The sequence below is a fragment of the Semicossyphus pulcher genome, unplaced genomic scaffold (assembly GCF_022749685.1).
Source record: "Semicossyphus pulcher isolate SPU_LCO1_2020_fin unplaced genomic scaffold, fSemPul1.0.p SCAF_18, whole genome shotgun sequence".
Classification (NCBI taxonomy): Eukaryota; Metazoa; Chordata; class Actinopteri; order Labriformes; family Labridae; genus Semicossyphus; species Semicossyphus pulcher.
The window spans coordinates 14,031,675-14,046,902 of NW_027211691.1; the positions used below are offsets into that span (position 1 = coordinate 14,031,675).

A 15,228-nucleotide genomic window follows, 5' to 3' on the forward strand; every position below is an offset into this window, starting at 1 on the left:
TTTGGTTGCCAACAGTTCAAACAATACCATCAGAGGTTATTGCTTCCCTGTGTATGTCCTTTAAGAGTTTATTTTTGTCTACTGAGGCCAATACAAATATCAAGCACCTGCCACAGAACAATGACAGGGCAAGGCCTGGCAATCAAACCAACCTCACAAGTGTCAGAAAGCATTCAAGAAGTATTTCACAAGTTTATCTTTGTTCTCAAGGATAAAGGGAAGGAACAGTTGGACATAGCTGTTACTCTTACTTGTGACAATGGAGCATTGTGACCTTGCCTTTGTCAACACGAGACAGGTGAATGTGCTAAAGTCACATGATTGATTTGACCATTATGGTCATATGTTCCATGGCTTTTTTTAGTGGAATGTAGTCAACACCAAGGACATTAACATTTTTCACTTACTGTACGCATTGGTGCAAATGAATCCATATAGACAATTCAGCGACCCTAACAATGTTCCTATGCAGTCAATATAATCGGAAGGGGAGGGCTAAAATAGAACAAAGGCTTAAGTTGTTCAATTGCTGACCTGATGTCATCCCACTAGAAGGTTTTCCTTAACAGGAGTGTGAGACCAAATGGTGATAAGCCTTATAAGTCACAGATGTAAACACCTCCATCCTAAATGTCAACTGGAAGATCTGAATAATTAATTTCTCTGCCATTTAAGGATGGACTGTACCCTTTATAAAGAGGACTGGTGACAGAGGGCAGGTTATCAGACAGCCTGAGGGTGAGTATTGTTTGTCCACATATTGTTTATTGAAGAATCTATTCTCCAAGACGTCTTGTTGGTTAAACGAAATATTCATGAATTGTTGGGAGGTTTCTTAACAATGTTTCTCCTGTATCATTTTCAACAGGTACAAATAAAAGATCATCTTGTCAAAGGGGTGAAAACAAAGGTAAGATGACACTGACAATGAATCTTATCATTTATACAAATAGCTTATCTTTTGAATAAATAAAGCTGGCTTTTGTGCACATAATAGCAGAGTATGAAGTCATTCATTTGTGCTGCACAGGTTCCGAGATGAGCAGCGAGTCTGTGATGGCGGAGTTCGGGCCCGCTGCCTCCTTCCTGAGAAAGTCAGACAAGGAGCGTCTGGAGGCCCAGACTCGACCTTTCGACATAAAGAGGCAGTGTTTTGTGCCTGACCCTGAGGAAGAGTATGTTAAAGCCACAGTCACCTCCAGAGATGGTGACAAAGCCACCGTTAACACTGAAAATGGGAAGGTATGGTTCAAACTCAATGTGTTAAAGGCACAAATCCCATATCTGTCATATTGTTACCTGAAGTGATTGTTGTGAATTTTATATAAAGCACAATATTATCCTTTAAATGTGTCTTATAGACGGTGACTGTGAAGGAGGTTGATGTCCACCCTCAGAACCCCCCAAAGTTCGATAAAATCGAGGACATGGCGATGTTCACCTTCCTCCACGAACCTGCCGTGCTGTTTAACCTCAAAGAGCGCTACGCAGCATGGATGATCTATGTGAGTGATGACCACAGATCAAATGACCTCTCCAGTCCAATACAAACGCTTGTTTGACACATTTGTTTCCACAGACCTACTCAGGGCTGTTCTGTGTGACTGTCAATCCCTACAAGTGGCTGCCAGTGTACGATCAGGCCGTGGTCAACGCCTACAGAGGAAAGAAGAGGAGTGAAGCTCCTCCTCACATCTACTCCATCTCTGACAATGCTTACCAGTACATGCTGTCAGGTGCGTTCACCTCTTTGTATTCATCGTCTCTTATTCAGAGCTGTTATTTGACACCATCAAAAGGTTTAAAGAAACATGTCTTTACACTGAACATTGTGTAAAATCTTACAGACAGAGAAAACCAGTCTGTCCTCATCACGTAAGTAATTCAATAAAGTCATATACAGTTTCCAGAGCAGTGTTTATGTCATACTATGTTCAGTTCATGTTTATTTCCTTGGCAGTGGAGAATCTGGTGCAGGAAAGACTGTGAATACCAAAAGAGTCATCCAGTACTTTGCCAGCATCGCAGCTGTTTCTGGCAAGAAGGATGCTGCTCAGGAGAAAAAGGTTGGTTTGAAACTGTTTAATTTGGAGTTTATTATGATATTAAGTCAATAATAAATCAGGTTTCCACGTTTGTTGGCTAAATTGTGAATCTGTTAAATCTACAGGGCACCTTGGAGGATCAAATCATCCAGGCCAATCCTGCCCTGGAGGCTTTCGGGAACGCTAAAACCATCAGAAATGACAATTCCTCCAGATTTGTAAGTTATTAAAATAAATACTTGTGCAGATGTGTTATGTTGAAAACATCTAAACATTTTATAATTACAGGGTAAATTTATTCGTATCCATTTTGGAGTCAGTGGGAAACTGTCTTCTGCTGATATTGAAACATGTAAGTACACAATATAAAACAATTAGAGATGGAGGAAGAGGAAATAGTTCTCATAGGTCATAAATGGTCATAAACTGTATGTTATGTTGTCAGATCTGCTGGAGAAATCACGTGTCACTTACCAGCTTAAGGCTGAGAGAGACTACCACATCTTCTACCAGATTCTGTCCCAAAGGAAACCAGAGCTGCTGGGTAAGACAATGGTAAAAGGTAAAAGGACTGTACTTATACAGCGCCTTTCTAGTCTTTGCGACCACTCAAAGCCGCTTTTACACTACATGTCACTTTCACACATTCACACACTGATGGCAGAGGCTGCTACGTAAAGTCCCCAACTGTCAGTTATCACATTCATACCCGTTGGCTATGCCACCGGGAGCAATTTGGGACACTTCGACATGTAGCCGGAGGGAGCTGGGGATCGAACCTCCAATCTTCCGATGGAAAGACGACCGACTCCACCACTGAGCCACAGCCCATTCAATCATTCTGTAAATGCAAATGGCTAATGGGCTATATTATAATTGTGTATGTTTTCATTCTTAGAGATGCTGCTCATTACAACCAACCCCTATGACTACTCATTCATCTCCCAGGGAGAGATCACTGTTACATCGATTGATGATGCTGATGAGTTAATGGCAACTGATGTAAGGAGTATTTATAAAGAGCTGAATTTATCATACTTTGAGGTAACCACATTGCCTTGAATTCAATCTTTGTGATGTACAATTTTGTTAAAGGAAGCTTTTGATGTCCTGGGCTTCACCCAAGAGGAGAAGAACAGCATCTACAAGCTGACTGGAGCTATCATGCACTTTGGTAACATGAAGTTCAAGCAGAAGCAGAGAGAGGAACAAGCAGAGGCTGATGGCACTGAAGGTTAATATTCTTCTACGATCCCCTGCAAGTTATTAAAGCTTTATTGCATATAGATAATACAATTACACTGTTGCAGATGTGGACAAAGTTGCATATCTGATGGGCTTAAACTCTGCTGACATGCTCAAGGGCCTTTGCCACCCAAGGGTCAAAGTGGGAAATGAGTGGGTGACCAAAGGTCAGAGTGTCCAGCAAGTGAGTCTCCACACCAAGGCTTGTTTTTCTGGTGGATTACTGGCAAAGTAGAAAGCAAATGCCAACGCTTAACATGATCAATTCTTTGCTTCTGTTCCTGATAACAGGTGTACTACTCTATTGGTGCGCTGTCCAAGTCAGTGTACGAGAAAATGTTCCTGTGGATGGTGGTGAGAATCAACCACTCGCTAGATACCAAGCAGCCTCGCCAACACTTTATCGGTGTGTTGGACATTGCTGGATTTGAGATCTTTGATGTGAGTGTCAGACATGAAATGGCCACACTTCATGAAAGTAACTATGAAAGAAAGAATCCCAAACGAGAACTCTTCTTTTCTCTTTTAAATGTTTTGTCAAATGCAGTATAACACCTTTGAGCAGCTCTGCATCAACTATACGAATGAGAAGTTGCAGCAGTTCTTCAACCACCACATGTTTGTCCTGGAACAAGAAGAGTACAAGAAAGAGGGGATTGTTTGGGAATTCATTGACTTTGGTATGGACCTGGCAGCCTGCATTGAACTCATAGAGAAGGTCGGTGTTTTCGAAACTTGTAGATGAAATCAATTTTCAGAACTATAATACAGCCTCTGTTTGTGTTTATCATGATGTCATCTGTCTGTCCGTCCAGCCAATGGGCATCATGTCCATCCTTGAAGAGGAGTGCATGTTCCCCAAAGCCAGTGACGCAACTTTTAAATCCAAATTATATGACAACCATCTGGGTAAAAGTTCCAACTTCCAGAAGCCCAGGGTCGTTAAGGGGAAACCAGAGGCTCATTTCTCCCTGGTTCACTATGCTGGCATCGTGGATTACAACATCACTAACTGGCTGGTGAAGAACAAGGACCCACTGAATGAAACTGTGGTGGGACTTTTCCAGAAGTCCACTCTCAAAGTGTTGTCCAATCTTTTCATTGGCTATGCTGGAGCAGATTCAGGTAAATTTAACCGTAGCGTTTGTAATATGATAACCTGTAAAACACATTAAACCTGTAGATGCATCTGGTATGGAAATATGATCTTTAAACCTTTTTATACAGCCCAGGAGGCAGGAGGCAAGGGAGGAAAGGGAGGCGGAAAGAAGAAAGGTTCTTCCTTTCAGACTGTGTCTGCATTGCACAGGGTGAATGAACTTTACACTTCTGGTATTGGTTTGTCTTTAAAAAGGACTACTACTGTCAAAACATCTTTGCATATAGTTCATGTTTTTACGGCTTTTACAGGAAAACTTAAACAAATTGATGACCAACCTCCGGTCAACTCACCCCCACTTTGTACGTTGCCTCATCCCCAATGAGACCAAGACTCCCGGGGCAATGGAGAATCCTCTTGTCATGCACCAGCTGCGCTGTAATGGTGTGCTGGAAGGCATCAGGATCTGCAGGAAGGGATTTCCTAACAGGATTCAGTATGGAGACTTCAAACAAAGGTGTTGTAAATGAAAAACCTCTTCTACATGAACATACCGTCATGGTAAAGGTGTTCTTATGGTATTTGTATACTTTTCTTTAATTCAGATATCGTATCCTGAACCCTAATGCTATCCCTGAGGGACAGTTCATCGACAACAAGAAAGGAGCAGAAAAACTGCTGGGCTCGCTGGATATAGACCACGAGCAGTACAAACTGGGACACACAAAGGTGAAGTATTAATATATACTGTACGTTTGAACAAAATAGTTTAAAGGCAATAATATGAATGTTTCCTGTAACTTTACCAGGTGTTCTTCAAAGCCGGTCTGCTGGGTGTTCTCGAGGAGATGAGAGACGATCGTCTCGCTCTCATCATCACTGGAATTCAAGCCAGAGCCAGAGGGCTTCTTGCCAGGATTGAGTTCCAGAAAATTGTTGAGCGCCGGTTGGTCCATTATGTTTAACATTTACTGTAGGAGTTCACAGCTATGCTAGCAGCTCTCTGCTCACTGTGATGTACAGCAGGGCTTTGAATTCAGCATGATAACACTCTAACAGTGACAAAGCTAATATAGTGATGTTTACCAGGTACATATTTCTGTTTCATATATATTACTTTAAATGTTAATATTTGCTTCTTTGCAGTACTGGGAGAGAAATGTCCTTTGTTAAGCAGGTTTGGACATAATAAAATTTTGACCTCATAAAGGTTGTAGATTAACAACCAGTGGATGATCTATTTCACCTTAACCACAGTGCTTCATGATGGAATTAGAGGAAAAGACAATGGATCACCAAAGTCAGTAGGCTGCATCCTCTGATTACGATGAATGTCTGAACAAATGTAATCAAAATCCGTCCAATAGTTGTGAAGATATTCGTCTGGACTGAACAACATACTAACATTGCCCTCTCAAGACCTGGGAAAAAAAGCACAGCTTAAACTCAAGCTTCATGTTTCTGTCTGCAGGGATGCCTTACTGGTAATCCAGTGGAACATTCGCGCCTTCATGGGTGTCAAGAATTGGCCCTGGATGAAGATGTACTTTAAGATAAAACCTCTGCTGAAATCAGCTGAGACTGAGAAGGAGATGGCAAACATGAAGGAGGAGTTCACAAAGCTAAAGGAAGCTTTTGCCAAATCTGAGGCTCGCAAGAAAGAGCTGGAGGAGAAAATGGTCACACTTCTCCAAGAGAAGAATGACCTGCAGCTCCAAGTCCAATCCGTAAGAGCAGTCACTCAGTTCACCTGAAACTTTTAAAAGATTTTTTCTGACTTTTTCTGTCTTTTTATTCCAACATTGTTTTTTTTGTAGGAACAAGACAATCTTACAGACGCTGAGGAGCGCTGTGAGGGTCTCATAAAGAGTAAGATCCAGCTTGAGGCCAAAACCAAAGAGCTGACAGAGAGGCTTGAAGACGAGGAGGAGATGAATTCAGAGCTGACTGCCAAGAAGAGGAAGCTGGAGGACGAGTGTTCGGAGCTTAAAAAGGACATCGATGACCTGGAGCTCACTCTGGCAAAAGTGGAAAAAGAAAAGCATGCCACAGAGAACAAGGTAAGTAAGTATTCTCGCCTGTGTTGATACGGTATATGCTTCACAAGATACAGTTAACTAACTATATATTAATTTAGGTTAAAAACTTGACTGAAGAGATGGCAGCTTTGGATGAAATCATTGCTAAACTGACCAAAGAGAAGAAAGCTCTTCAGGAGGCTCATCAGCAAACGCTGGATGACCTGCAGAGTGAGGAGGACAAAGTCAACACTCTGACCAAGGCAAAGGCCAAGTTGGAGCAGCAAGTTGATGATGTGAGTACAACTTTATATCCAGAAAATAGACATACAAACTTTTGTCTACAGTATTATGCAATATATCTGTTTCTCTATGCTTTGATTTAGCTTGAGGGTTCTCTAGAACAAGAGAAGAAAGTCAGGATGGATCTTGAGAGAGCAAAAAGAAAGCTGGAAGGAGATCTGAAGTTGAGCCAGGAGAGCCTCATGGACCTGGAGAACGACAAGCAGCAACTTGAAGAAAAGCTTAAGAAGTAAGTTTCCTGTTGGAAGCAAGAATGTAAAAGTCTCACTGAGGGAAAAAGACGTACCAAAGGTTTACTTTTCTCTTAACAGGAAGGACTTCGAGACAAGCCAACTTCTGAGCAAGATAGAGGATGAACAAGCGCTCGGGGCTCAACTTCAGAAGAAACTAAAGGAGTTACAGGTCTGCTGGCATTAACACAGACTTCATCAGTTAATTTAATACTCAGACTTTGTTCTGCCTTTTATTTGGTGTCCTTAATGGGACTTGTACATCTTAGGCCCGAATTGAAGAACTGGAGGAAGAGTTGGAGGCAGAACGAGCTGCTCGAGCCAAAGTGGAGAAGCAGAGGGCTGACTTGGCCAGAGAGCTGGAGGAGATCAGTGAGAGGCTGGAGGAGGCCGGAGGAGCCACTGCTGCCCAGATTGAGATGAACAAGAAGAGGGAGGCAGAGTTTCAGAAGATGCGGAGAGACCTTGAAGAGGCCACTCTGCAGCATGAAGCCACTGCTGCTACACTCAGAAAGAAGAACGCGGACAGCGTGGCTGACCTGGGAGAGCAGATTGACAACCTGCAGAGAGTCAAACAGAAGCTGGAGAAAGAGAAGAGTGAGCTCAGACTGGAGCTGGATGATGTCGTCTCCAACATGGAGCAGATTGTCAAGTCCAAAGTGAGTACTACCATAGCATAACATTCGGGTGCTGCTTTATCCCATGGTTAAAGACGTGGAATAGAGTTTATAACCATGCAAACAACTTGTGTTTCATTTTCAGTCTAACTCTGAGAAAATGTGTCGTGCACTTGAAGATCAAGTGAGTGAACTGAAGACTAAAAGTGATGAAAGCCAGCGTGCCATCAATGATTTTACTATGCAGAAAGCAAAGCTTCAAACTGAAAATGGTAAGAGGGATCTATAAATCTTTGAAGTTAAATACATAACATGAAAGATAAGTGGAAAACTTTCTTCCCAAACACAAGGTGAGCTTGGCAGGCAGCTGGAGGAGAAAGGCTCCTTGGTGTCCCAGCTGACCAGAGGAAAGCAGTCCTTCACTCAGCAGATCGAAGACCTCAAGAGACAACTGGAGGAGGAGATCAAGGTAAGTTTCTGTTGATGCAGTTTCCACTGATATTTCCATAATTTTGCATTTTCTTTATTACAACTTTTGTCTTTACATTAAAGGCCAAAAATGCGCTCGCTCATGCAGTGCAGTCAGCTCGCCATGACTGTGATTTGTTGAGGGAGCAATTTGAGGAGGAGCAGGAGGCCAAAGCCGAGCTCCAGCGCAGCATGTCGAAGGCAAACTGCGAGGTGGCTCAGTGGAGAACCAAGTACGAAACTGATGCGATCCAGAGGACGGAGGAGCTGGAGGAAGCAAAGTAAGCACAGGTGCCTCCTTCAACAGCACTGACATGATTGTGAAAAGAACTGAGAATTCATGTAATATGTTCTTATCAAATAGAAAGAAGCTGGCCCAGCGTCTGCAGGACGCAGAAGAAGCTGTCGAAGCTGTTAATGCTAAATGTTCCTCCCTGGAGAAAACCAAGCACAGGCTTCAGGGTGAGATTGAAGATCTCATGGTAGATGTTGAGAGATCCAACGCTGCTGCAGCAGCTCTGGACAAGAAACAAAAAAACTTTGACAAGGTAATTAAAGAAAGAAACACATAGCTTGAGGAATTGTGAAAGCATTCATGATTTTTTCCTAACACTGAATATTATTTAACCAGGTCCTGGCTGAGTGGAAGCAGAAGTATGAAGAGTCCCAAACTGAGCTGGAAAGTTCCCAGAAAGAGGCTCGTTCTCTCAGCACTGACCTCTTCAAACTGAAGAACTCTTATGAAGAATCTCTGGATCATCTGGAGACCATGAAACGAGAAAACAAGAATCTCCAAGGTCTGGGAAAAAAACATGGTTATTTTGGATTTAGTGATCTTTTCATTATGGGCACAACTTAATTTATTGTCTTTTTAATCACAGAGGAAATTTCTGACCTGACTGAGCAACTTGGTGAGGGAGGAAAGAACATCCATGAGCTGGAGAAGTCCCGCAAACAGCTGGAGCAGGAGAAGGCTGAGATACAATCTGCTCTGGAAGAAGCTGAGGTAGGACTTCATATTGCTTTTACATTTCTTAAAGAACATAAATATTAACAAATGGAAGTGCTCTTTCAGGGCTCTCTGGAGCATGAAGAGGGTAAGATTCTTCGATCTCAGCTCGAGTTAAACCAGGTGAAGGCTGAAATCGAGCGGAAGCTTGCTGAGAAGGATGAAGAGATGGAGCAGGCGAAACGTAACCATCAGAGAGTGGTGGACACTCTGCAGAGCTCCCTGGAGTCTGAGACTCGCAGCAGAAATGAGGCTCTCAGGGTGAAGAAGAAGATGGAGGGAGATCTCAATGAGATGGAGATCCAGCTGAGCCAGGCAAACAGGCAGGCAGCAGAGGCTCAGAAGCAGCTGAAGGGAGTCCATGCTCATCTGAAGGTGAGTCAGTGAGTCTTACCTATGACTGTGAAATGTTTTCTTTGTCGCTTTTATCATAGAAAAATTGTGTCTTTCTTAACAGGAATCGCAGCTGCAGCTGGACAATGCTCTCCGTGCCAATGATGATCTGAAGGAGAACATTGCCATTGTGGAGAGACGTAACAACCTGCTGCAGGCTGAACTGGATGAGTTGAGGTCTCTGGTGGAGCAGACTGAGAGAGGCCGTAAACTGGCAGAGCAGGAACTGCTGGATGTCAGTGAGAGAGTTCAGCTGCTGCACTCCCAGGTATGTTCAAATTTGAAATCACTAAATATTGTCAAAACAATATATCCAAGTGATTCATGTTTCTACAAGTTTTTCCTGTATACTAATTTTGTGCAGAACACCAGCCTGCTAAACCAGAAGAAGAAACTGGAGGGAGACACAGCTCAGCTTCAGAATGAGGTGGAGGAGGCGGTGCAGGAGTGCAGAAATGCTGAGGAGAAGGCAAAGAAGGCCATTACTGATGCTGCTATGATGGCGGAGGAGCTGAAGAAGGAGCAGGACACCAGCGCTCACCTGGAGCGCATGAAGAAAAACATGGAACAAACCATCAAGGACCTGCAGCACCGCCTGGACGAAGCTGAACAAATCGCCATGAAAGGTGGCAAAAAGCAGATCCAGAAGTTGGAGGCCAGGGTGAGTACACCAGGGGTATTTGTTAAGAGCAGATATGGTACTGGGCTTCTTTGACACTGTGATGTCTCTGTCACAGGTGAGGGAGCTGGAAGCTGAAGTGGAAGCTGAACAAAAGAGGGGCGGTGACTCTGTGAAAGGTGTTCGGAAATATGAGAGAAGAGTGAAGGAGCTTACCTATCAGGTAAGCTGTAAATAATACCTTGTACTACTTCAGTACTTCCATATTAATTCCCTTTGTCCGATGTAAAAAGCAATGCAATGCTCTGCTAATTGTACTCTGAAGGCTGAAGAGGACCGCAAGAATCTGGCCCGTTTGCAGGACCTGGTCGACAAACTGCAGCTGAAGGTCAAATCTTACAAGAGAGCTGCAGAGGAGGCTGTAAGTACAGGTGTTTACGGATAACTTACTTCCATCTTCTTTAAATACTTACCAACACAAAAACAATTATTAAACAGGAGGAACAAGCCAACGGCAACCTGACTAAGCTCCGTAAACTGCAACATGAGATGGATGAGGCGGAGGAGAGGGCAGACATTGCTGAGTCGCAGGTCAACAAGATGAGAACCAAGAGCAGGGATGCTGGATCCAAGGTCAGTGATAAAACAGTGTCTGGACAATGTGTTTTTTTAGCACAAAGTGTAAATACGTAGTATATGTATTTTCCATACAACAAGAATACTGTTTATGACATTTTTGCACACTGAATGATTCTCATTTATTGTCTCACACACAGAAAGGACATGATGAAAAATGAAGCTCTGGAACCTTCAAAAAATCAGCACTAAGGTGCCTTAAAACTGTAACTTAGCTAAATAAAGTATAAAGCGTGACAAAAATCTTCATCTCTCTGTGGTGTTTTGTCTTTACCACAACTTGCCACTGTTTTGTTAAAGGCACTGTCTGTAGATTTTGGTGCACTAAGGTATGTGAAAATAGTCATCCAATGCCATTTAAATCCAGTGCGATCTGTACACCATCCGGTTAACTAAAACCCTGTTAACCTTGGCTCAGCTCTAGCGCGCTGGCACAACCTGTCAATTCAGGTGCGGCTATCTAACTGATTTGGGGTAAATTAGATAACATTTGGGATACTAACTTTCAATTAGCTGACATTGAACCCCACTCTGAGTTTAACAACAGTGATATATCACCAGTGTGCCCTGGTAGTGCAGATATTCACTCTAGTCTAAATTGCCTGTAATCACCAAATCAACACAAGTGTATTTTTATGCATCAGTGTCAGAGGTCATAAAATGACTCTAAATCCTTTTTACTGAAAAAAACCCCAATATTTATATGAGAAAATGGACATTTTGAAGATCCATAAGGCGGCTCACGCCAGTTTCCATGCTTGTATTAGCCTAAATGATCCAATAAGGTGGCAGCCATCTTGAAAAATGTCCGCCATCTTGAAATCTCAATTGGCTGGAACAATTTTCTTGTCAAGTGACTCATGGAGACTGCCCATGCCAATTGTCATTCCTATATCACCAACCAAACAATAACACCACTTAATTGTTCGACCAAGGTGGTGGCCATCTTGAAAAATGGCCACCAACTTGAAATTTCAAGTGGCTGGGACAATTTTCTTGTCAAGTGACCCATGGAGACTGCTCATGCCAATTTTCATGCTTGTATCACCAAATGCATGATTATGTAACTTATCTGCTCCACTATTATGGCCACACAGTAATAAACTCCTCCATCAGTCACAGTGAAGCTGTAAAACTCTCCTTCAGATACGTTCATGGGTCCATCTTTGCTGATCTTGAACCAGATGAAGTGACTGACAGGAGGCTTTGCTCTGCTGGAGCAGGTCAGGTTCACCTGCTCACCTGCTGACACCAAACCTGATGGACTGATGGACACTGAGGTGTTTTTAGGAGCATCTGAGGAAAAAGAGAGATTAACTTTATTCATTAAAAACAGCTGACATTGCATAAATCATCATGTGCTGACAGGATCCAATAACAAACTCTGGTTGTCTCACATGAAACATTTCTCAACTCTGAAGACGTATGTGTCTGTATAAATTGTCGGTAAATGGAAAAACAGAGTGGTGCAGTTTTTCTGACTCAGGTTTCCAGTGATCTTCACTGGATAGGTGTTTACTGTCCCCCTGCTGTTGAAAATCACATTGTTTTGAGCCAATTTGGGATCACCTTTAATCCACACTCCAAAGGTTTTCCTTTCGTCAAACTCATCTCTATATCTAGCGCTAAAGTTACATCCACTCAGCGCTTCCATCTTCTGAGGTGTAGTCACGAAGAGGTTTGACCATACAGGACAAAAGGCCACAGCACCTGAAACCAAACATTAGTTTCATTAGTTTAATCATTAGATTAACATAATGTGGAGAAAAATATGCATGATTATAAAGATCATGATATGCAAAAAGAAGTATGTTAGGTCTTATGCCCTGTCCTGTTAACAATGACATAATAACTATTGGTGGCAAAGCTTGCTCTGGAGGAAAAAAAGAGTCTGATTCACTCTCAATGCTGTGGGACCCAACACGACTTGCATCCACGAAAGCTCTAAACTTAAATAATCCACCAAAGCATGTTTGCTCCTTTCACCGTGTCCCTTCTGTCGGAGGTAAACCGAAACAATAACAAACTTTTTCTTAACAGTTCCTGGGTCACCAAGTACCCGCTCAGTAGCAATATTATATACCAAAATAATATTTACCAAAAATGTTCAATTGAATTCACTTCAATAGTATTGCACTTTTCATGTCTTCCGTTCACAGAAAGAGCCTCACACTACCTGCCACTTACTGCAGTCACATGCTAAACATGTACAGTCACAGCGAAGCTGTGAAGGACACTTTGAAATGCACAACAGGAGTTAATTAAAATGCTTGGTATCATTAGATTCAGGACAACTTACATTAATAATTTATGCATTGATTCAGTGTGTTGATATTGAGCGTACTGATATAAGTGATATTTACCTTTTTTTTTTTAAAAACAAAACACAACTTGGTCTACCAATAAAGGCATGATAAATATTACATTTGTTTTTTTACATTTTGTTTTGTGCAGCCACACAAAACAGTTTCCAACAGTTTACACAGCAAATTTTGTATTTCCACCTCGAAAAGAAAAAAATCTTCTCTCAGGTTATACTAAGTCTCCACGTCAAAGATCCTGGACAGACCTGGTATTAGCAGGTGGTTTTTGTGATCGGATCACAAGTACACAGCATTAAATACAGCTGTTAACACCCCCTGGACGGATAGAGGACACATTCACATCCGATCACTCAGGCCTCATACGGAGGTGGTCTGGGACACCTTCATTTCTTTTTTCTGACACTGTTTCTGACCCACTTTAAGCCATGTTGATATACTCCAAAGACTAAATTAATGTTTCTTCAGTGCACTGTGTTTCTCACAGTGGGGGCAAATGCAAACTTGTTCTGTTATGGGGGGTTATTCTAGAAACCCTTGCAGAAGAGAAGATAGACTTTAATCACAAGAGAGACAGAAAAAGAAAGAAAGCTTGAAACAGAAGATTCCAGCCTGCAAACCCTCCTTTGCCCGGCAACATTGAAGAGATAGAGGAAAAGGCCTTTTCTGAGCAAGTGTTCCTCAACAAAGTATCAATACCCCCAAAAGACACAAAGGTTCTGATCCGAAGGCTGTATAAACATTGTTCCCAAACTGCTTGCCAGAAAGTTTCAGGTTATATTAAAGGTAGATATCAATAAGAATATTAGATATTATAAAGTACTTAAAAATGAATACATAACCAAAAGTATTATTATTTTTAAACAAAACAAAAATACATACAACACAATGTTAAGTTTTTTATTATATTATTAAATATATTTAATCTCCTTAGTTCATAATGTATGCCCTGATGCAGTTATGAGTTCACCATTAAGTAGTATTAGCAGTTAAATCTGAGAAACACGTATTGGTACCTTCTGGTGTCAGGTTTCATGAACTGAGAAAGTGTTCTAAATATCTGTACTGGTTTCAATATAGGTCTATAATGGTTTTTCTCATAGTGCTATGGCCAGAACAGAACCCAGATTTGGCAAATGCAGGGTCTCTGGTGCATGATACAAGCCGTCAATGACACCCCCACTTTTGGAAAGAAAGATAATTTGCTTGTATCATTATTATTGTTGCTAATGCTAATAAAAGACCTGCTGACTTCAACTGTTACAATTACTATTGTCAGCCTTTTATCATTACTGTGCTTCTCCGACTAATTAATTCCAATCAGCCTTTCATCATGACTGTCATGAGTTCTTATTGTTTAATTTTGTATTTAATATATTGTGTTCTTGTCTTGATTTAGTCTTGTTTAGTTATGTAATTCATTTGTGTTTCATTGTCTAGAGATTTTCTGCTTGAGTTCTGCTTTCACAGTCCTGAGTTTGGTTTTTAGTGTTTCCTGTTTTATTTTGTAGTTCTTGCCCTATGTATGTTTTGTCTTGTTTTATTTCCTGCCTTCCTGTTTGATAATGTGCCCTGCCCTTATTGTTTTCACCTGCTCCTTTGATTGTCTCACCTGTGCCCGATTAGTTTCACCTCCACAGTGTATTTAGTCTTTGTCTTCCCTTGTCCCTGTGCTAGTTCGTTGTCGTCCATCCTGTGTCGTCCTTCTCTGGAGTTTTGTCGTTGGTCCATGTCCATGCATCTTGTTGTCAGTACTCTCAGTCTTCCCTGGATTTTTCACTTTCTGTTTTATTTGGATGACTTATTGCCTGTTTTGTTTGGACCTTTTTACCATTGGATTTTGTTTTCCTGCCCCTTTGGATTCCTCATAAGAGTAAGCCTTTTGTTTCACCTTGTGCCTTTTTGTTTAAAATATATTATTATTTCAGTCTGCATCTGGGTCCTCAACCTTTTGTTTAAATTTGATGCCGTGACAATCAATCACAAATTGTATTTGTATCACGCCAAACCATAACCAAAGTTATCTCGAGACACCCAAGAGACCCAACATGAGTCCACCATGAGAAGTACTTGGCAACATTTGGCACAGTAGCAAGGAAAAAGGTTTTTAACAGGCAGAAACCTCGAGCAGAACCACACTCATATTGAACAGCCATCTGCCTCGACTGGATGGGCCAACAAATGGGATAGAGGGAGATGCAGGATTCCCCATCATAGCAAAGGCT

At 41.8% G+C, this 15,228-nt stretch overlaps 1 protein-coding gene across 1 annotated transcript; it reads left to right on the forward strand.

The window, feature by feature from the left end:
- The first annotated feature begins 1,038 nt into the window (after positions 1-1,038).
- LOC138596266 (myosin-6-like) lies at positions 1,039-10,843 on the forward strand. Its single transcript, XM_069667893.1, has 37 exons — positions 1,039-1,242; positions 1,362-1,505; positions 1,580-1,736; positions 1,848-1,875; positions 1,961-2,071; positions 2,161-2,263; positions 2,334-2,397; positions 2,491-2,589; positions 2,944-3,047; positions 3,141-3,279; positions 3,356-3,474; positions 3,582-3,731; positions 3,838-4,008; positions 4,106-4,415; positions 4,530-4,600; positions 4,701-4,906; positions 4,995-5,118; positions 5,199-5,335; positions 5,861-6,116; positions 6,207-6,449; positions 6,527-6,703; positions 6,794-6,939; positions 7,022-7,112; positions 7,210-7,599; positions 7,703-7,829; positions 7,908-8,026; positions 8,110-8,306; positions 8,390-8,573; positions 8,657-8,822; positions 8,907-9,031; positions 9,101-9,409; positions 9,492-9,695; positions 9,792-10,088; positions 10,165-10,269; positions 10,372-10,467; positions 10,545-10,679; positions 10,823-10,843. The coding sequence occupies exons 1-37, from the start codon at positions 1,039-1,041 to the stop codon at positions 10,841-10,843; spliced, it is 5,829 nt and encodes a 1,942-aa protein (XP_069523994.1).
- Positions 10,844-15,228: the final 4,385 nt, after the last annotated feature.

Excerpts from the sequence above, each read along its gene's own strand:
- LOC138596266 (XM_069667893.1), top strand. The coding sequence starts at position 1,039 with ATGAGCAGCGAGTCTGTGATGGCGGAGTTCGGGCCCGCTGCCTCCTTC. Across the intron at positions 3,475-3,581 it reads AAGGTCAGAGTGTCCAGCAA|GTGTACTACTCTATTGGTGC; the intron begins GTGAGTCTCCAC and ends TCCTGATAACAG. Across the intron at positions 10,089-10,164 it reads TCCAGAAGTTGGAGGCCAGG|GTGAGGGAGCTGGAAGCTGA; the intron begins GTGAGTACACCA and ends TCTCTGTCACAG.